The sequence below is a fragment of the Sciurus carolinensis genome, chromosome X (assembly GCF_902686445.1).
Source record: "Sciurus carolinensis chromosome X, mSciCar1.2, whole genome shotgun sequence".
Taxonomy (NCBI): Eukaryota; Metazoa; Chordata; class Mammalia; order Rodentia; family Sciuridae; genus Sciurus; species Sciurus carolinensis.
The window spans coordinates 104,998,435-105,020,509 of NC_062232.1; the positions used below are offsets into that span (position 1 = coordinate 104,998,435).

Here is a 22,075-nt window from a genome sequence, read left to right on the forward strand (position 1 = left end):
CAAACCAGGACTGGGTATAATGTTTCAGGAGTGTTAGCAATTAATGACGGTAGTTGAGAACAACAGAATAGATGGGATAACAGCATGTGCAAGGAGAGAGAATTCTGAAGTTTCAGGTTTATAAGGACAAACCTCAGATAGACCCCAGTATTTAAGGGGTGAATGGAAGCATATAGTGGGCAGCAAAGGGGGAGGATTGATTTTTGAAAAGGAAATGGTCAAAAGTCAGTGCTATAGAAAGGTGAAGTTGGAAGAAACTTGGTTTATTGGGTAAGGAAAGTCACTGATTGTACCCTTAGATCATTCTGTTTAGTTTTATGTTTGGAAATTAAGGTACAGAAAATTTAGACAAGAATATAATATCGCATGTAAGAAACCTGGAAATGCTTATATCATGTTGGGAAAGGGGCTAGTAGAGGAGAAGAGATTGGAGAGGACAGTGACTCTGAACTTCCTAAGGAATTCAAACATCTTCCCTAAAGAGATAAGAAAGGCAGGGATCCACATCAAAGTATTAAGACTTTTTTTCCTTTTGCTATACTGAAGATTGAATCTAGGGGTGCTCTACCAGTGAGCCATGTTCCCAATCCTTTATATTTTTTTAAATTTTGAGACAGGCTATTGCTGTGTTGCTGAAGCTGATCTAAAACTTGCTTTCCTTCTGTCTCAACCTCCCGAGTTGTTGGGTTTACTAGCACGTGCCACCACCCCTGGCACAGAAGTATTTAAAGTTGGGAAGAGAAAATTCTTTCTGTGGGACTCAGTGAGGTAGGAACTATGTAGGAATTGAGCAAAGAGCAGTCCCTTCTCTCCACTCCCTAATGGAAAACCCCTGTCCATGGCTTACAGTATCCTCCAGAAACTCTTGGAAATATCTGAGATTCAGCATCTTCTCTAGGATTCACTTCTCCCACACATTATCTCATCATTCATCACAGGACTCCAATCCAAAATGTGGAGTTCTGAGGTGTCTTTTCCCTGAGTCAGAGCATGCACCTGTGTTGTGGCCTCCTGTCTTCCATAGCTCCCTGTCTTCTCAGAATATTGTCTTGGTCTGGGTTCCCTTTCTTCCTTTATTCAACCATTGCAGTGGTGCTTTCTAGTGCCCCTTACTATCTTTAACCTATGGCTTCACTTTGTAATCTACAACTGCCAAGTTCTTACTTCACTTCTCCACAGGGTATACAACTGAGCTTGGTTCCCATTGCTGCCAAATCTGCCCACAGCAGCAGTGCAAACCCAGCTTTCTCTCTCACACGTGTCATTGCCCCTTCCTCTCCTGAGTTTTGATAAAATTCCTTCTTGCACCTTTTCACCTCCCTAAAGTGAGAGCTCCACAACCCTATTCTCCATCTAACTATCCACCTGTCATGCATCCTTCCATTTGTCCCTCCATCCTAGCATCCTACCTCAGAAATTCTCTGATCTCCACTGACCAATCCTCCTTTTAGATTAGGAGTGTGTATATGATTGAAGGACCCATCCCACCTTCTGTGTTAGAGTCTCTGAAGAACCTACTTTCATCCCTCCCTGATTTGGTTCACTGCAATTCCTACCTCAGCCACCTTGCTCATAGTCCCTCCCAGTAGGTGGCACTGTGTCAAAGGAGGCTAGTCCCAGCAGGCCTTGCGGCATGACTCAGCATCTGTCTGTGACGTGTCACATTGTCGCGGCGCAGAGGTTGGCGTGGTGAGAGGATCAGCTTTGTTCTTCGTGAGGGGGAGACTGTGGGGGTTGAGGGAGGAGGAGGCCGGACTCGGCCAGGACTGGGCAGAGACTGAAGGAGGACTGAGGAGGACGTGTTGGGGAGAGCGCGTTGGTGGCTGCAGCCTACCCGGGAGCGGGCGGAAGTGGCAGCGGCCGGGCTCGGGGGAGCGGTCGCTCTACTAGGCCGCAGCAGCCATGGCAGTGGAATTTGGGGACCATGCCAGTGGCTTCCGACACAACGAGGTGATCCGATTCATTAATAATGAAGTCCTCATGAACGGAGGTGGCCCAGAGTTCTACATGGCCTTTCGCTCTCGTCCCTGGAACGAGGTGGAGGACCGGCTTCGCACTGTTGTGATGGACCCGCAGGTGCCTCGTGCCCTCAAGAGGGCGTGCACCTGGAGCGCCCTGGCCCTGGGCGTGCGAGTGGTGGCGAGGCAGCGGGAGCAGCAGGGGCGTCGGGTCCGTCGGCTGCAGGATCAGGTGGAGGAGCGCGAGGCGGCTTGCTGGGCTTTGGCTTCCGAGTTGCAGCGGTTGCGTGAGGAGCGCGACGATGCTGCCACTCAGCTGCGCTTCACTCAGGCTGCTTTGCTGCAGGCGATGGATGAGCGTGAAGTGCTACGAGGGAGGCTACTTCAGGCTGAGAGGTCAGCATTGGCCGATCCGTTGCCCTCGAAGGTTGTACCTATTATGGGGGCCGAACGGCATGGTGCTGTGGCATGGTCCCTGGAAAGAGAGGAGCAAGCAGAGGTGGTGGCAGCTGGGGCACAGGGCATGTCACATTTGGAGGCCCAAATGCCAGCCCCAGCACCTTTGCTTTACGTGCAAGGACACCCGTGTTCTTGCACCCAGGCAATGCAGCCTCATCTGCAAATGCCTGTGCCACATCAGGTGCCATTGCCAGTGGGATTCCCGTACTCAACACCTCTACAATCCCCTGTAGTAATGCAATCAGAATCAGCAGGAGCAACAGCAACAGCAGTGGCAGCAGTTGCACCTCAGGTGCCTCCTGCAGCAACCTATCCACCTGGCTTGTGGGCTCCAGTGGGGTATCAGGAGGGAATGCCTCCTCCATGTGTCCAGAGTTGTGGATGTGTCCAGAGTAGCCTGAGTTTCCAGGGCCAGGATGAATATCCTGAGAACCTCCCATGCAGAGGCAACCTGGGAGACCTAACAAGCCCCAAGCAAAAAGAATGTCCTGAGTGTCCCCAGGGAGTGACTTGCCTGGGGGAAAGCATTAGCCATAGCCAGAAGGAGGGTCCAGAGAAGCCCCAGGGGAAATACTCCCTGGGGGAGAGCATTAGCTATACTCAGAAAGAGGATCAGGAGAGGCCCCAGGGGACAGACGCCTTGGAGGAGAGCAGCAGCCACATTGAGAAAGAAGATAAAATGGTGCCCCAGGGGATTGCTCTCCTGGTGGCTAACAGGAGCTATAGGCAGCAGAGAGGTCCAGATAGACCCCAGGCAAACCCCCTGGGGAGCAGTAAGAGTCAGGGTATGAAAAAAAGCCCAAAGAAACAGCAGTCTCAGGGTCAGAAGGCCAAGCAACCACAAGGGAAAAAAGCATTGGAATCCCAGCAGCCAGAGAAGTCTGCCTCATGCTCCAATCAAGTGAATTGGATCTGCTCATGGTGTAAAGCTGTGAATCTTCCATGGCGCCTAGCCTGCTATAAATGCAAGAGAGCCTACATGCCAATTGAGAGTGGAAGTGTTGACCCAGGAAAAACTTACTGATTTTAGAAAGGTAAGTAAGGGTGGAAACATTCCAAAGAGAAAACAGTTTCCTAAAGTAATTCACAGAAAATTTGAAACAAAAATTTTTGAAACACTGAACTTCTATTCTCTCTTCACTCCCTTGTTGGGTGTTAGCATCCACATATCAGAGAGAACATTCCACCTTTGGTTTTTTGGAACAAAAATTATAGAGAATAAATATAATTCTGTTACCCAAATTCACCATTTTTAATAATTTTGGGCCCACATACATACAAAAATGTATGCAATTTTTTTTATTCATTTACTTTAACAAAGGTGGGACTATAGAATATCAAATTCTTTAATTGGAGATTTCTCCTCATTACATTTAAGTTTTAAAGGTTTAGGTGGTGGATTCCTTTTTATTTTTATTTTTTGTACTGGGAATTGAACTCAAAGGCACTTTACCACTGAGCCACATTCCCAGCCTTATTTGTTTTGTTTCCTACTTGGGGCCTCACTGAATTGCTGAGGCTGCCCTCAAGCTTACAATCCTTCTGCCTCAGCCTCCTGAGCCATGTGCATCACTGTGCTTTGCAGTGGATTCTTCTTTTTGTTTTTGGGTACTAGGGATTGAACCCAGGGGGGTGCTTGACCACTGAGCTATATCCCTAGTCCTGTTTATTTTTTGAGACAGGTCTCACTAAGTTGCTGAGGCTGTCTCAGTCTCCAGAGTCACCACACCTAGCTTGCTTTTTTTTTTAAGGTGATAGATTGTTGGCTATAATGAACTGGTTGACACCCCAGAGAAGCTGAAGTTATGAAGCTTTCCCCACTCCTTTCTATTTTCTTCTTAACCTCTTTTTCCTGAAAATGCCACGTATTTGTTAGCAGCCATATGGCTCTAGAGTTATGAACTATGTTGAATTTTAGGAACACCACTTTTCCTTGAAAATGTTCTTGACCCTTTGGAAACTACTATGGTGTTCATGTTTGCTTCTTAAGGTTTGTAGGTGAGGTCCTGGTTTTGCATCTCAACCCCACCAAATTTGTTACTGAAGAAGACGTCCTGTTCTATTAGAAGATCTTCCCTGAGCTGAAAGAATACCTCGATTTTGATTGATGCACACTTCACTGAGACCCCTTCTTCCCCACTGCCTGGAGCCAAGAAGAGGTGGAGCCAAGAAGAGAGAGAAAATCAAGGAAGAGGAGATGCTTTGGTACTCATTAGTGGGACAATGAAGAACAAAATAGTTTTGTTAGAATTTAATTTCTTTAAGGTGTTAACTTGGAGCTGTTGGGGGGTGTATTGTTAAATTCTGTACATGATAGAAAATTTGATTAATTTCATTTAACTCATTACATATTGATTACTTAGTGCTTTTTAGGAGTTGGAACTATATGATATTATCTGTTGTATACATTGTAATCTTTTTTGGTGTGTTTGGTTTTATAGGAAGGAACATAATTTGGAATACACATTAGACCCAAAAGTTTTTTATTTTCCTCGTATGTAGTGTGACCTTGGGTAAAACTAACTGAAATAAGTCAGATCCATTTCTGTATTTCTGGGAGGCAACCTGAAAAAGATTTACATGAAAGGACCAAACCGCACATCTCATTGGTCCCAGGGGAGACAAATGAGCAGTGGCAAAAATTAGGAATGTATCCTGGCAAAATCACAGGCAGGGCTTTTCTGATCCTCTGTTGATTTCCTTTCTCGAGTCATACCTGTTTTCCTGACTGACCTATAGATTGTCTGAAAGATAACTGGGTTGTCTTTAAAAAAGTGCTGTTTTAGAGGGGAAGGGAGAGTGTTGGGGACAGTCTCAACCCAGGCTGTCCCCATCCCAAGTCCCTTCTATTCAAGAGTGTATGGATGGTGCACTCCTGTAATCCCAGTTACTTGGGAGGCTGAGGCAGGAGGATCACGAGTTCAAAGCCAGCCTCAAAAACTTAGCAAGGCCCTAAGAAAATCAATGAGACACTGTCTCTAATTAAAATATATGGGGCTGGGGAGATAGCTCAGTTGGTAGAGTGCTTGCCTCGTAAGCATAAGGCCCTGGGTTCAATCTCCAGCACCGCAAAAAAAAAAAAAAAAAAAAAAAAATATATATATATATATATGAAAAAGGGCTGGGATGTTGCTTGGTGGTTATGTGTCCCTGGGTTCAACCCCTGGTACCAAAAAAAAAAAAAAGGAGAGATTAGAGAACAAAATGCATTCCAAAGATCCAAAGACAGATAATGGGGCTACTGCTTTATGTATGAATGGTGCTTCTCTAGGGAGGACTATTTGGATTAATAATAGAATTGGATGAGGTCAGCACTCTCCAGAATGCCCCTGGGTCTCTTGCCTTCTACTGGTGTGTTATCTGCAGTTCTCTGCTCCTCCAAGGCAGCAGCAGGAAGGCAAGGAGGAAACAGGGTAGAGCGTAAGGGGTGGGAGGTTAGATCTGCCTCCAGTCTGAACAAAAGTTATCACAGAGTTCATCTGGAGATCCTGCCCAGCTCACCAACATTTTCTGGGTTTTCTGATCGTAACTAGCAATAAAGCGTTTGTACTTGCCTTGTATGTCTTGTGTCGTGTATGGGGTTAGTTTGGGGAAGCTAATTTGCTCAGCCTTCCCTTCATTTCACTGATGTTAAAGAAAGTTCAATCTCATTTACTATTGGAGGGGTGCATAAGGGATTTTTATTCCACAATGATTAATCCTTACTACTTGCACTGTCCAAATTCACATAGTACCTTGAAGATGGGAGTGTCTGCTCTCCCAGGAGCACTTGTGGGGGTTGGGAGTATCTGCCAGTACTGCAAGTCCTGACCTGTAAGGCCTAGCCTCCCTACATGTACAATGCAGTCATTCCCTTCTGGTTTCTGCCTTCTCCCTGTGGTCCTGGCAGGAAGAAAGGGGTGTTCAGGTATTATAAACAGGAATCTACCTAACTTTCTCTCTGTTCTCTAAGTCACTCCCCTCTCAGTAATTCAAGATATTTGGGATTATAGAAAACCAAATACAAACTAGCAGCATAAACCTCTTTTGAGATAAGGGGTAGGGGGGAGGCAAAGATCTAGTTACCTTCTTAGAATGTGTGTAGTGAGATGAGAGGATGAGCAACAAAAATGCTGTGAGACTAGAATTTCTCTTAGAGATATGAATAAGAAACAGTAAATGTCCAGGTGCATTGGCATATGCCTGCAATACCAGCAGTTTGGGAGGCTGAGGCAGGAGGATAGAAGGTTTAAAGCCAGCCTCAGCAAAAGCGAGGCACTAAGCAGGTCTAAATATAGTGCCGGTACAGTAAAGGCGAAAAGAAATGGTAGAGGAAAAAGAAAAGGAATTAGGTGTGGCCATAGTTGCTGCCAGTAGTGATGGAGGGGTGGACCTTGAAAACTTGCCCCCTGTACCCTTTGGAAGGAGATGGTGATGGAGGAGGGATATGTGTATTTCTTGAGCAAGGTAGTACAGTGGAGGTAGCAAGAGGCCAGTTAGTCCATGAGGAAGCAGGAAAAACAGCAGAAAAGCAAAACTGTATTTAGAAAAGTGGAGGACAATAGCAATAGTCTCCCTCACATAACCTCCTCACCTCTTCCTTTACTTCATTGTACCTCCTACTGGAGACAGCAGAAGTGTTGCTTTCAAATTCCCATTTTTATTTCTACCTTAAGTACTAGTAAAAGCAGAACCAAAAGAAGCAGCTTGACTAAGTGTGTCCTCTGGGGCATCTTCAGCTAGCTTGTTGGCAGGTATAGGAAGAACTTCTCTGGTAGGCAATATGAGGCAAAAACCTCAGTAGCAGAAGGGACAAGAACAAAAGGCTCAGCATGACTCAAGATCCCTTATGGAGGAAAGAACTATGCCTGGGAAAAACCAGGGGACCAGAATGATGACAGTGGTTTTTAAAAAAGTATTTCATGGATGAATTCATCCTTCAAATAAAATATCTGATCCTGGACTGGAGTTGGAGCTTTGTGTTCTGATTGGTCCAGTCCTCTTTGATTTTACAAATGTAAGAAAGAACCAAGGAGATCTGAAGCAGATTCTTATGTGAAGTATTTTCCAACTTCATCTTTAATTATAAATGTATTTTAATGTCACTTGAGAAAATATATAAAACAAAGAAAAAGAAAACAATGATTCAACTGTAATCTCACTACCAGAGGTTGAAGTCTTTGTATTTTCATGCATTTAATTCCATAAATGTATGCAGAGATGTCCTATTTTTAAATATCTTATATGTTCTATAGCCTTAATTTTTAATTGCAATAAAAAGCATACAATGAAATCTATCATCTTAACAAATTTGTGTGGTATACTTAACTATAAGCAAAATGTACAGTAGTTCTTAAGAACTATTTCATCTTGAATGGCTGAAACTTTTTACATGTGACTTTAGTTAACATATTACAATTATAAGATGTATATTTAAATATTATTCAAGAACCTGGATTTGAGAATCTGCAGCTGAATAGAGTTTGACTACCTGAATAGAACAACCCTACTGTAACAGGAAATTAAGGGGAGATGGACATGGGTGATTACAGTGTGCCTTTCACAGGATATATTTTTTACCTGCAAAAGACCTAATACCTAGTTATCTAACCAAAGGGCTTCTCACATCGGAGGCTTATTTGCATTGGCAGATGCCCCTGTGGTTCTTGTCTGACTTATGTTCAGTTTATGCCTGCTTGACCATCACTCTGGTGGTGGGAACCTGACCTTGTATTCTCTCCTATCCTAGGGGTAATGTGGCTTGGAACAACTCCTGGTTTTTTGGATAGAAGGAACAATTTTAATACCCCACCACATTAGGAAACAAACCCAAAGATTTTTTTTACTGACAGTCTTTTCTCTATGGATCACATAAAGCAGGAATAAAGAGTAAGGCAGATAAAGAGGTAGGGATATAGAGATAGAGCAACAACTTAGCAGTATATATAAGGGAATAGGGTATGGGTCACTTCATGTTTGCAGGCAAATGCCTGAATAATTTCATTTAAAGGAAGTGGTGAGAATACCAGGGAGCTCAGTCTCCTGAGTAGGAGACATGTCTCTGTATTTTCTTTGGCAACAGCCTTGAGCCCTTTGGGCACGGTGTTTAACTTCCAACACCCTGGTAGCAATTTTGGCTCTGTTTTTCCTGTTACACATGAGTTCTAATGATAACTTTGTATAATATGAATTCAGTGATTTTATTTAAACCATTATTAATGGGCATTTGGGTGGTTTTCAGTTTTTTAAAATCTGCATTTCAATTAGTGGAGTATTAGAATACCCTCTTCTCTTCACATTGGAAACAGAATAGAGAATTTTAAGGAGGTAGTGATTGATAGTGGCAAATTCAAAGGTCCAGTATAATACTTGATGTTTGGGGATGTAGCTCAGGGACAGAGTGCTTGCCTAGCATGTGGAGGCACTGAGTTCTATCCTTAGCACCACGTAAAAATAAATTTAAAAATACTAGAATGACAATATCTCTTGAGTTTCACAAGACATTTACAACCTTAGTTAGAAAGGTTCAACTATAGTAGAAATAATAGGAACCAGAACACAGAGTAGTGAATGGGAGATATGAAATTAAGTACAATTAATATGACTCTTTTTCAAGGAGTTTGGTTGGAAAGAAAAAATGAAGCTCAAACATAGACAGAAGGAAATGTGGGGTCAAGGGATTTCTCTCCCCCCTCCATATTTTTTAATGGTGCTTTATAGTTCTACATAATGTTGGGATTTGTTGTCACATATTCATACATGCACAAAATGTAATAATATACTTTGGTCAATATCACTCCCTAGCACTTCCTCCCTCCCTCCCTGCCTTCTACCACCTCGTCTCTTTCTTCTATTGATATTCCTTTGATTTTCATAAGATGCCCCCACATTTATTTTCCTTTTTCCTCTCTAGCTCCCACATACGAGAGAAAATGTATGACCCTTTACCTTCGGAATTTGGCTTATTTCACTTAACATAATGGTCTCTAGTTCCATCCATTTTCCTCCAAATGCCATGATTTCATTTTTCTTTATGGCTGAATAAAACCTCATTGTGTATAAATACCACATTTAATTCACACATTGATGGACACCTAGGCAGTTTCCATAGTTTGGATATTGTGAATTGTGCTGCTATGAACATGGGTATGCATGTATCACTATACTATGATGACTTTTTTCTTCTCTCTTTTTTCCTTTGGTACTGGAGATTTAACACAGGGGTGTTTTACCACTGAGCTACATCCCTGGCCCTTTTTTAAAAATTTGAGACAGGGTCTCCCTTAAGTTGCTTACAACCTTGCTGAGTTGCTGAGGCTGGCCTTGAACTTGCATCCTCCTGTCTCAGCCTCCAAAGCCACTGGGATTACAAATATGCAGAACCATTCACAGATGTTGACTTTAATTCTTTAGTATAAATACTAAGGGGAGGTGCAGCTGGGTCATATGGTAGTTCTATGCCTAGGTTTTTGAGGAACCTCCATATTGATTTCCATAGTGGTTTTACCTTGCAATTATTACTACTGTGTATGACATAGTTGACACCTATTGTGTGCTTTAATGCCAGACCTAGTTTATGGTTATTGTTTTTGGTCATTGCTGATACCACCATTTCTGGTTTGTGTGTGTGTGCAAGCATGCATGCATGTGTGTGTATATGAGAGAGAGAGAGAGAATTGTAGATGTCATAGTAGGAACCAACTACTATGGAACTATGTACCAACAATGAATCTGCTGAGAAAGAAACCAGGAAAAGAATTCCATTCACAATAGTCTCAAAAAATTAAACACCTAGAAATAAATCTAACCAAGGAGGTGAAAGATGTATACAGTGAAAAAATCAAAACGTGAGAAAAGAAATTGAAGAAGAACTCAGAAGATGGAAAGACCTTCCAGATTCATGAATAGGCAGAATTAATATTATTAAAATGGTCATATTGCCGAAAGCAATATACAAACTCAGTGCAGTCCATATCAGAATACAAATGATATTTTCCAAAAAAACTAGAAAAAAAAGTCTTAAAATTCATTAGGAAGATTAAAAGACTCAGAATACCCAAAGCAATTCTAAACCAAAAAAGCAATGCTGGAGGCATCACAATACCTGGTTTCTAATTATACTACAGAGCTACAGAAACAAAAACTGCATGGTACTGGCATGAAAATACACATAGGCTAATGTTACAGAATAGAAGACACAGAGACAAACCCACAAAGTCATCTTTTACAAAGGCACCAAAAGCATACAGTGGAGAAAAGACAGCCTTCTAAAGCAATGGTGCTGGGAAAACTGGTTATCCATATGTAGAAGAATTAAACTAGTCCCTTACTTTCAACGTACACAAAAATCAACTCAAAGTGGATTAATAGCCTTGAAATTAGACCAGAAACTATGCAACTTTTAGAAGAAAATGTAGGGTTAACACTCCAGAATAGAGACATAGGCAAGGACTTTCTCAATAAGACCCGTAAGCTCAGGAAATAATGCCAAGAGTTAATAAATGGAACAGCATCAAATTAAAAAGTTCTGCACAATAAAGGAAACAATTAGGAATGTGAAGAATGAACCCTCAGAATAGGAGAAAATCTTTTCTAGATACTCTTCTGACATAGGGTTAACATTTAGAATATATAAAGAACTAAAAAAAAACTTTTCACCAAAAAATCAAATAACACAATTAATAAATGTGCAAATGAGTTAGACACTTCTCCAAAGAAGATATATAAGTGGTCAACAAATACATGAAAAAATGTTCAACATCATTAGCAACTAGGGAAATGCAAACCAAACTACAAATTTCTTCTCATAACAGTCACGGGCAGTCATCAAGAATATATACAATAATAAATGCTGAAGAGGATGTGGAGAGAGAGAGAGAGAGAGAGAGACAGAGAGAGAGAGAGAGAGAGAGAGAGAGAGAGAGAGAGAGAGAGAGAGAAAGACTGATTGGGTTGTGAACCCCTTCCTCTTTCTATGTTGTTCTCTGAGCTGCCAGTTGGAGTGTCCTAGGACTTGAAGTTTGTTGAAATAATTTGAGGTTTCTTTTCTCCACAGTATGAGGTAGGATGGGATAGGAAGTACTGTCAGTTGGAATTTGGTCTGAATAAACCAGATTGATACACTCCCAGGGTGGTTCGCAGTGAAATTCAGTCAGGTGGGGCTTAGGTCCAATTAGGCCTCAAGAGCTTTGTTGGGTGGTTCCTGCTCTGGAAAGATTAGATCTACACACACCTAGGGCCTGACAGTTGCCAATTTCTGATGGCAGTCTGGATCTCAGGAGCCTTCCAAGTGTCCTACTCATGGGGGAGGGGAACCAATCCTCCACACACTTTGCTGCCTGGGAAGGAACACAGCCTTCCAAGGCTTAGTTTCTGAGTGTATTCACACCCACCTGTTCAGATTCCCAGCCCACTTCAGCTGGTCATGTGGGCCTCCAAACTCAAAGGAACATCACGTTGGGCTTCCCTTTGCTTTTCCCAATTCCCCCGGGTATAATCTTTCCTGTGCCAGTTTCACTCATGTTCTGCTAAAGAAGAGCCAAGGCCACATAGTAGGTACTCTGCTGGAACAGTGTGGTAGCGTTCGCTATGACTTCCGAGCTCCATAGCAGCAACTGCAGCAAGGCCGCCTCAAGATGGCTGCTGCCTCAAGATGGCTCCCGCCTCAGCTCTCCCTGGCTACTTTAGAAACAGTATTTTTCAAACAGCAGTTCACAGTGCAACCTCTAGATAGGTAAGTTGGGGCTGCTTTTCTGATCTCAGTTTTTTCCATACCAAATCTGTCCATTGTTTCTTTGTTCTCCCTCCCTCTGTGGTGAACCAGACCACTACTGCTGCTGTAACTGACTTGGTGCCAACATACTCTTTCTTTTTTGTTTAATGTACCCAGATTTCCAAGTCTCTGAGATATTCTGAATGTCAAATATTGAATTTTAGTGAAATCCCTCTTTCACTCACCTTGCTGAGAAGCAATACTACTGGGGCTTGTATCCTGAGCAACAGAGCAACTAGAGATCCAGCTGTCCTCTAATTCGCCATTTTGAAACCTCTGGGATTTCTCTTTTAGGCAAGGATATGTTTGAACGCATATGCTGAGGACAGTGATTCATTAGAGCAGGAGAGGTGGGCCATGAAGAACAAAAATGGAACTAGGTTGTTGGGGCGATGAGAGTTTCAGAAAAGGAAAGAAGGTAGGGTTGACTTTGAACAGAAAGGTGGCTCTCTTTTTCTGAGACTGGAGGGAAGCAAGTGAGGATGAGCTTGACTTAGAAAATTTTGAGGTAATAAGCATGCAAAATTGAAAGTGTCCTTCTTTAATTGCCTTTTCTCAATAAAGGAGAAGGCAAAACTTAGGGCTGGTAGTTGAAGGGGACTGGAGTTGAGATAATTGAAATTAAAGAGGTAAACTTTTAATATACTTTGCATATTTTATAAGACTTTTACATAATGAGTTTGCAGAACAGGAAGAAATAAATCATTTTTCAGGCTATAATATTTCGGGTCCTCTAGGGTTATATTTATCTTTTCATTGGAAGAATACTTTTTGTATTTGTTTGTAAAGAGGGAACATCCATGGGATTTGATCAAGTTTAACAGGGGACTGCATAATTTGCTTCCAAAAGTAATGCTTTTAACTACCAACTAGAATAAAACTTAAATTTAGTTGGAAAACAGTGCAGGTCTAGCATTCAACAGTCAGATTACAGTCTTCTCAGAGGAATTTCCATAGTTGACTATCATCTAGAAGAAATTAATACTACTTGTATTAGTTTACTAGGGCTGCCATAACAAAGTACTACAAACTGGCTAGCTTAAACAATAGAAATTTAACCCCACAGTTCTGGGGCAAGGTATTAGAAGGGTTAGTTCTTTCGAAGGGATGAGAAGGAAGGACCTGTTCTGGACCTCATCTTGGATTATAGATGGCTATCTTTCCCCTGTGTATGCTCATATAAATTTCTGTTTATATGTGTCTGTCCCTGTGTCTAAAATTTCCTTTTTTATAAGTAAAATAGTAATCTTGGGTTAGGAACCATGCTAATGGCCTAATTTGAATTAATTAATTGTATTAGCAGTGACCCTGTTTCCAAATAAATTCCAGATATTCTGGAGTTTAGGGCTTCAATAGGTGAATGGAAGAGTGGCATAATTCAATCCATAACACTCCTAAATATAGTTTTTTCCAGTGGAATGAATCTGACCTAACTTTCGTATGTACATATATGAATATACTGTAGTGAATCTCACCATCACGTACATCCACAAGACACTAATTATAAAACAAACAAATGTAAGTAAATAACAGAAAGATCAGTAGAGTAGAGGAAACAGAACAAGGAAAAGGATAAGGGAGAATGTAAAGGTAAGTACTTGGGACTGAATTGAAATTACAGGCATGTACCACCACGCCTGGCCAAATGTAAACTTTCTTATTAGACAATGATGAACAAAATTTATTTTAATATTCATAATGATATTTTTAAAAACCTACTTATTTGGTTCATAGTAACATAGTGCTCATAGTCTTGGGTTCAGTTCTACCTACGGCAATTAACTTCACTCATTAGCTCCATGGTTTAACAACTTAAGTGAATCAGCTACAGATCAATTGGTATATATATTACCCACTGAATATACAAAAAACATTGAAAGATAAATCAACTCTCCATTTATTATAGTAATTTCATCTCATGGTGCTCCATGTTTTACAAAAAAAGAAAGCATCCTTAATTTCTAAGGAAGAGAAAATGTAACTAACAATACATTAATTTGATTCCAGCAGCTAAAATTTCAGTTGAATGCACCACAATTTCTTTATAATTACAAGCATTGTGGTGTAGCTGGGCTACCATGCCTTTTCTTCTGACTGATCATCTCTCCATACTGTAATCATATTTAGAGGATCAGTCTGTAGCTAAAGGAAGAGGAATTTTTATTGTTGATGTGATAGTATTATTGTGTGAGTGTAGCAAATTGGAGCTTTTCATTACAAACACTAACATAATTGATCATTTTAGCTATTGGTTTGGATAACTTAAATGTAACCTGTAATTTCCACAACTTGAAATCAATGGAGTACATTTGTTTTTAATTAAATGAATGCAAAAATAAAACCCAGGGAAATGTGCAAATAAAAATAGTAATTTGGTTTTAAGTACTGTACTAGTTATCTATTGCTGTGTAACAAATTACCAAGAATTTAGCAGTTTAAAGCCATCCACATTTATTATCTCACAGTTTCTGTGGGTCAGGCTAATCTGGGTCCTCTGTTCCAGGGTGTCTCACAATGCTACAATCAAATTTTCATCTAGGGTAGAAGCTTATCTGATGTCTTCATTGTAGACTTGAGATAGAAAAGTAGGGAAGGGACAGTAAAAGTCAACAAAAAGGCAAGCATGAGAACAGCCATTTTAAGATGCATCAACACGATATAAAATAGTTCCTGTTTCTCAAAGGGTATAAGTTTCCATCTTGCAGAGAGGGACTGCATAATCAGAACCATGCCCAATGCCTGACAATTGAAATATCAAGAGCCAATAAAGAGGAGCTCATCAACTTATGTGCTTTTAAAAGAAGGAATGCTGTTTGGCACAGTGGCACACACCTGTAATTCCAGCAACTCAGGAGGCTGAGGCAGGAGGATTGCAAGTTCAAGGCCAGCCTCAGCAATTTGGTGAGACCCTAAGCAACTTAGGGAATAACTTAGGGAATAAGTCAAAATAAAAAATAAAAAGGGCCAGAGATATGGCTCAGTGGTTAAGAGCTTCTGGGTTATATTCCTGATACCAAACACACACACACACACACACACACACACACATATATATATAGGCAAAATAAAAACAAACAAACAAATAAATAAATAAAAGATGGAATGCTGTAAGACTTAAATGGTACTCTTGTTCCTCCCAGGTGCACTGCACTGGAGTTCTGAAATTTTACTCTCCTTTAAGTAAAATTCCTGCTTGCCTGCTTAACTCAGTGTTGTTTGCACTGTTCATTCCTCAACTCTGGAACACAAATCCAATCCTGACTCCTGCTGGTAATAGAATGATCCACTTCTAAGTCACATATGTAATTATTGGCAGGTGTGATAGGCAGAGTAATGGTTCCTGAAGCTGAGTCCTAAACCCTGGAATGTGAACTTGTTATATTACTTGGCAAAGGGTGAATACATTTTGGATGGAATTGAGATTGCTCATCTGCTGGCTTTTTTTTTTTTTTTTGGCACTGAGGATTTAATCCAGTGGTGCTTTACCATTGAGCTGCATCCTCAACCTTTTTTTACTTTTTTCAAATTTTGAGACAGGGTCTTACTAAGTTTATTAGGGTCTGGCTAAATTGCTGTGACTGGCCTCCAAGTTGTGATTCTCCTGCCTCAGCCTTCTGAGTCACTGGGATTACAGGCATGTGCTGCCATGCCCACCTGACCTAAGGAGTTTAAGGTAAAAAGATTATTTTGGATTATCAGGGTGGGTCCAATGTCATCATAACAGGCATTAAAGGTGGAAGTGGGAGGTAGAAAAGTTAGTGTGAGGGTGAGTGACACAGATGTAAGGCAGACTCATCTGGTTGTTGCTAGCTTGGAAGATTGAAGGGGTGGGATGCAAACCAAGGAATGCAGGTAATCTATAAAAGCTGAGAAAGGCCAGGAAATGAATTGTCTAGTCTCTCCAAAATGGAATCCAGCATCACTGATACCTTGATTTTAGTCCAGTAAGATTCATCTCAAGCTTCTGATTTCCAGAAATGTAGGATAATAAATTTATTTTTGTTTTAAGCTAAGTTTGTGATAATTTGTCATACCAGCAAAACAAATGAATACAGCAGGAATCATTTCCTAAGAGCTATGGAATTGAGAGTCTCAGTTACTCAGTGTATTTCTATGTGAACTTGTTGAGCTTGATTTATCAGAACAAAGGCTCAAGAAGAAACAGAGCCAGAGTGAGAGCAAGAGCAAGGGATGGTGGTGTAAGCAAGATTGAAAACAGTCTTTACTAACTTGGTTATAGAAGTGATATTCCCATTACTTTAGAAGCAGTCAGTTTCTTAGAGGCGAATTACTAGGTCCAACCCAAAAGGAAAAAAAAGTGACTATCCAAGGTTTTGAATTTCGGGAAGTAGGGATCACTGGGGGTCACATTAGAATCTGCCTACCACAAGTACTGATACAATACTCACGGCATTTTCCTTATGCTTAAAACCATGAGAACTCTGGCTAGCTCATGCTTCTTAATTATATAGTTTTCTTTTTCATTTTATAAAATTTCTTTTAGAAGATACTTTGTGCATTCATATTTATGTATAAAAATATGAAAAAGTAAATATTAAAGGTGATGATCTCTGACCTAGAGAACATTATGTTAAAAAAAAATAAGCCAAACACAGAAAAACAAATACGTATATCACTCAAATGTAGAATCTATAAAAGATCTCATAGGAGTTGAGTAGAATGTTAGTTACAGAGAAAAAGGAGAGTAGAGAGATCAATGGGTACCAAGATTTAGTTAGGGGCAAAACATTCTGGTGCTATTGCCCTGTAAGGTGACTATAGAATAAAAATAATGTAATATGCATTTCAAAAAGCTAATGTAAGATCAGACTGGGGTAACCTGATCAGACAATGGTAACTGGAGAACAGACAGGCCAGATGTGCATAAAAAAGAAAAACTTTATTGGGATGGCTCTCAGTCAAGTTTCGCTGGTACACCAGGGTGCTGGGCCAGAGAATTCGCAGGCGGCCCCTATGGGGGCAGTATTTTTGCAACCTGCAGTGGAGGAGGGGAGGCTCAAGGACTCCGTTGTCCTCCTGGGATTGGCTGGGGTCGTTTGTCAGCGCCTGATTGGTTGCTCCTTCAGGTATGCGCAGGCTACATTGTTTCTCTGTGCATGTGCAAGCTGCTTGATGCCCTGCTCCCATCCAGCCACCCTGAAATGCCCGAAGAGCTAATAAGAAAGTTTTGAAAGTTTTCACAAGAGAAATGATGTTTGAGGTAATTGATAGACTAATTGTTCTGATATGATCATTGCACACATATACATAATCAAACAACACATTGTACCCCATAAATTTGTACAATTATTATGTCAATTAAAAATAGAGTGCAATCTCTGATGAAACAATATCAAGATATGATTTCTTTTAAATATCACTACATTTATAATGTTCATCCTTGATTTTATATATATAAATCAAAATTAATTTTATAAAATTTCCAGATGTATGAATGGTCTATACTAATTTTCATACGACCACTGAGTTTTTAACTTACTTTTGTTGAGTACAGGTTATATTCTGTATGCAGTGAACTGTGTACATCAACTCTGTTTTTCAGTGCATTGTAAGTTGATCATGGTTTTCACTGGAAAAATAACTGGGATTAGTTATTATGAAAATACAAGATCTCTTCTAGTCTCTTACAGGAAAGAGGGAATGATCTTTGAATTAAGAAAACTCATTCTTAAAAACCGCACACACAAAGGTCTTCATTTGTCTAAGGCCTTCAGTTATTTCTTGTGGAGTTTATTATGATCCTGGATAGCTCAATATTTAGACAGGTAAAAACAAGTCCCAACTTGGAGAACCTACATTTCCACTGATTTGACTTGAGTAAGAAGTTTGGTAGGAACACTGAAACTGAAGAATATACATGTTGGATTCTCTGAAAATATGACAACTTGGCAATAATTCAAACTGAACATCCTTTTGTCCTTATAAGAAAAACAATGTGAATATATTGATTTAATTTCTTAATCCTAGTAATGAGTTATATGACCAAATAAATTTCTAGTAAAGAAAAATTCTCACATAGTCATATTCAGTTCCTGGAAAAAATTGAGCATTCTTTCTTTTTTTAAATATCAATAAAATATCTTTAATGCATATAATTTTTTAAAATCGAATGTTCTATAGAGCTGCTTTGAGCTAAGATCATATAGAAAAAAGAACACCCAAAACATAATATTATTTGGAAAAAAAGTATTCACAGTATTGCCTTTTATATATTTCTCACTTTAAAAAGAAATATATGGCTTCCATTACTTGATTGGGGTGAGTGAGTCACTTTCTCTTTTGCCTAGAGTTTGATTTTATGTGTTGAATACTTTGTTTGATTAAAATAATGTGAGTGTTCATATGATTTCTCTAATATGTGAAATGAATAAGAGACTGATTTTTCTCTGAAGCTTAAGGTCCTCAATTTTCCTGGCCAGAGAAAGATGACTAAATAAACAAATTATTATCTGCTGTGGCATTGTATAAATGCATACAACATTCATTTTGTCTTTGTTCCCATTGTTTGCACTCAAAATATTTTGTGAGATTTTATAAAGTCAAAATAAAATTAACACTACCCAATAATATTGATGGGGACATATAGCTACTGGAAATATAACTATTCTTTATAGTATGAGAGAAGACATGGGATGTTGTGGGATTATTCTTTTTACTGAATTTAAAAATCTACTTAACTGCAAAGGTGCATAAGATTACCAAGGTAAGATGTTAGGGTAGTCATGTTCACTCATTACTACAATTTTCTGTTATCTTTTGATATGTATAGCTTTGGATTTAAGGTGAACTAATTGTAGCATTCCCAGAAATCATTAATTCATCTATAAATATGTATGCTCATTTGGATCTCAAATATTTTAGGGATTTTTGCTTCATTATAGTTGGATGGTAGGCTATGTGTTGGTAAGCCAAACTGCTACTAGGAAGGATCCTTTATTACCTAGAATCTAGAAATGTAGCAATGGCTGTGTGTAGTGGGGCACACCTGTAATCTCAGCCACTTGGCAGACAGACAGGAGGATCACAAGTTCCAGGCCAGGCTTGGCAATTTAGGGTGGCCATCAGCAACTAGTGAGATCCTGTCTAAAAAAAAAAAAGTCCTGAGGATATAGTTCGATAGTAAAGTGCCCCTGGGTTCAGTACCCAGTACCAGAATAATAACAACAGCAACAACAATGATGATGTGATTATGGGAACCTGTCATTTTATTTGGGATGCTTTTTTAAACTCTATTGACAAAAAGCCCATCAGGGGAATCAGAAAAAATGATGAAAAATCAGCAATGCTTTGGTAACCCAACTTTTTGGTGATTTACATATTGTTTTTGTTCTTTTAATGATTGAATAATCTAAAGACTATTATCTTATTAGCAATGCTCCTAAGGGGATTTTTCTTTACAATAAAAATGCAGTCTGCCAAAATGGGCAGTATTTGAACTAGTTGGGCTGTTTGCCAGCTCCCTAATGAATCGAACATCTGGATGTCTGTTGCTAAGTAAAATTTACTCCCAGCAGATCAAATCTGCAATTGGGGATTCAGATTCCATTTATTCAACACCAAAATAAAGTGAAAAAATGTGACATACCTTGTTTTTTTAAAATGTGTGGAGAAAATATACATATATTTTTTAAATATTCAAACTAAATATTTTTGTTCTTTCTAATCTGTTAGTCATCAGAGACATGTTGTTAGTTTTCATATAACTACTTGAACTTTTTTGTGGAGTTTATTACATTTTTCCTTTAGAATACACATTTTTATTGGTTCTTTTTTATTGTTTGTTCTATTTAGTTACACACGACAGCAGAAGGCATTTTGATTCATTGTACACAAATGGAGTACACATTTTCATTTTTCTGGTTGTACACAATGTAGAGTCACACCATTTGTGTAATCATACATGTACATAGGGTAATGATATTTGTCTATTTCCATTATCTTTCTTTCCCCCTGCCTCCTCCCCACCCCTTTTTTCCCTCTACATAATCCAGCGTTCTTCCATTCTTCCCCTCCTCCCTTCCCCTCCCCCATTATGTATCATCATCCCCTAAAAAGAGCAAATATTTGGAATTTGGTTTTTGGGGATTGACTTATTTCATTTAGCATGATATTCTCCAATTTCATCCATTTGCCTGCAAATGCCATAATTTTATCATTCTTTATGGCTGAGTAATATTCCATTGTATATATATACCACAGTTTCTTTATCCATTCATCTATTGAAGGGCATCTAGGTTCGTTCCACAATCTAGCTATTGTGAATTGAGCTGCTATAAACATTGATGTGGCTGCGTCACTGTAGTATACTGATTATAAGTCATTGGTTCTTTTTAGTTATACCTGAAAGTAGAATCTATTTTGATATAATTATAAAAGCATGGAGTACATCTTATTCTGATTAGGACCCCAGTCTTGTGGATGTACATGATAGTGGACTTCACTGTGGTGTATTCACATATACATATAGGAAAATTATTTCATTGTCTTTCCTTTTCCTGTCCCCTTTCCCTCCCCTTCATTCCCCTTTGTCTAACTTACTGAACTTCAATTCTTCCCCTTCCACCCCTTATTTTGGGTTAGCTTATAAATATCAGAGAGAACATTTGCCTTTTGATTTTTTTAGGATTGGCTTATTTACTTAGCATGATAGTCTCCAGATCTGTAAATTTACTGGCAAATGTCATAAAGTAACTCTTCTTTATGGTTGAGTAATATTCCATTATGTATATATACCACAATTTCTTCTTCCATTCATTTGTTGATAAACATCTAGGTTGGTTCCATAGCTTAGCTATTGTGAATTGTGCTGCTATAAACATTGAGGTGACTCTGTTACTGCAGTATGCTGATTTTTAAATCCTTTGGATACATAATGAGGAGTAGGATAACTGGGTTAAATGATAGTTCCATTCTGAGTTTTTTGAGGAATCTCTATACTGCTTCCCAAAGTGGTTGCACTAATTTGCATTCCTACCAACAATGTACCCTTTCCTCCTCATCCTTGATAACATTTATTATTGTTGCTTATATTGTTGATATTTGCCATTCTGACTGGAGTGAAATGAAATCTCAGTGCAGTTTTAATTTGCATTTTTCTAATTGCTAGAGATGTTGAACATCTTTTCCTATATTTGTTGACCATATTTCTTCTTACTGAGAAGTGTCCATTTATTGATTGTGTTATTTTTTTTTTGGTGTTAAGCTTATTGGGTTTTTGTATATTCTGGAAATTAACTCCTTATCTGAGGTGTGGGTCATTCTATAGACTCTCTCTTCATGCTCTTGATTGTTTCCTTTGCTGTGAAGAAGCCGTATAGTTTGATACCATCCTCTTTTTGATTTCACTTTGTGTGCTCTATCAGTCTTGTTGAAAAAGTCAGTTCCTAAGGTGACATGTTGGAGTGTTGGGCCTACATAAAATACACACTGCTACTAATAAAAGTTTCAAGTTTGCTTGATGCTAAAATAGTGACAGTTAATACAGATCATACAATATGTTTAACATATGGATTTTTAATCCTTTGAAGTTTTAATATTTTGTCATTTTGTTGTTATTTAGAGACAATCCTAAGGCCACAAAATGATGCATTACATACTCAATATTTATTGATTTTTAATGTTTATTAATATTTATTGATTATGCATATTAGCGGAGTTCAGTGTGATATTTTCCTACATGTATACAGCATTCACTAATCAAATGCAACCTTTCTTTTTCCACCTTCTAATTTCCCACACTTCCCAAACTCTATTAATCACTGTTGTACATTTGGGTCTACATTTTAAGTTTCCATGGAATACTTGTCTTTTTAAGTCTGGCTTATTTTTTTTTTCAATATCCTTCAGTTTCATGCATTTTTTTACTGCAAATGACAGAATTTCCTTC

At 39.3% G+C, this 22,075-nt stretch overlaps 1 protein-coding gene across 1 annotated transcript; it reads left to right on the forward strand.

Annotated features, from left to right (window-relative positions):
• The first annotated feature begins 1,902 nt into the window (after positions 1 to 1,902).
• LOC124971643 (putative testis-expressed protein 13C) lies at positions 1,903 to 3,441 on the forward strand. The gene has a single exon (XM_047535311.1). It carries the CDS (start codon positions 1,903 to 1,905, stop codon positions 3,439 to 3,441), a length of 1,539 nt encoding a protein of 512 aa, XP_047391267.1.
• Positions 3,442 to 22,075: the final 18,634 nt, after the last annotated feature.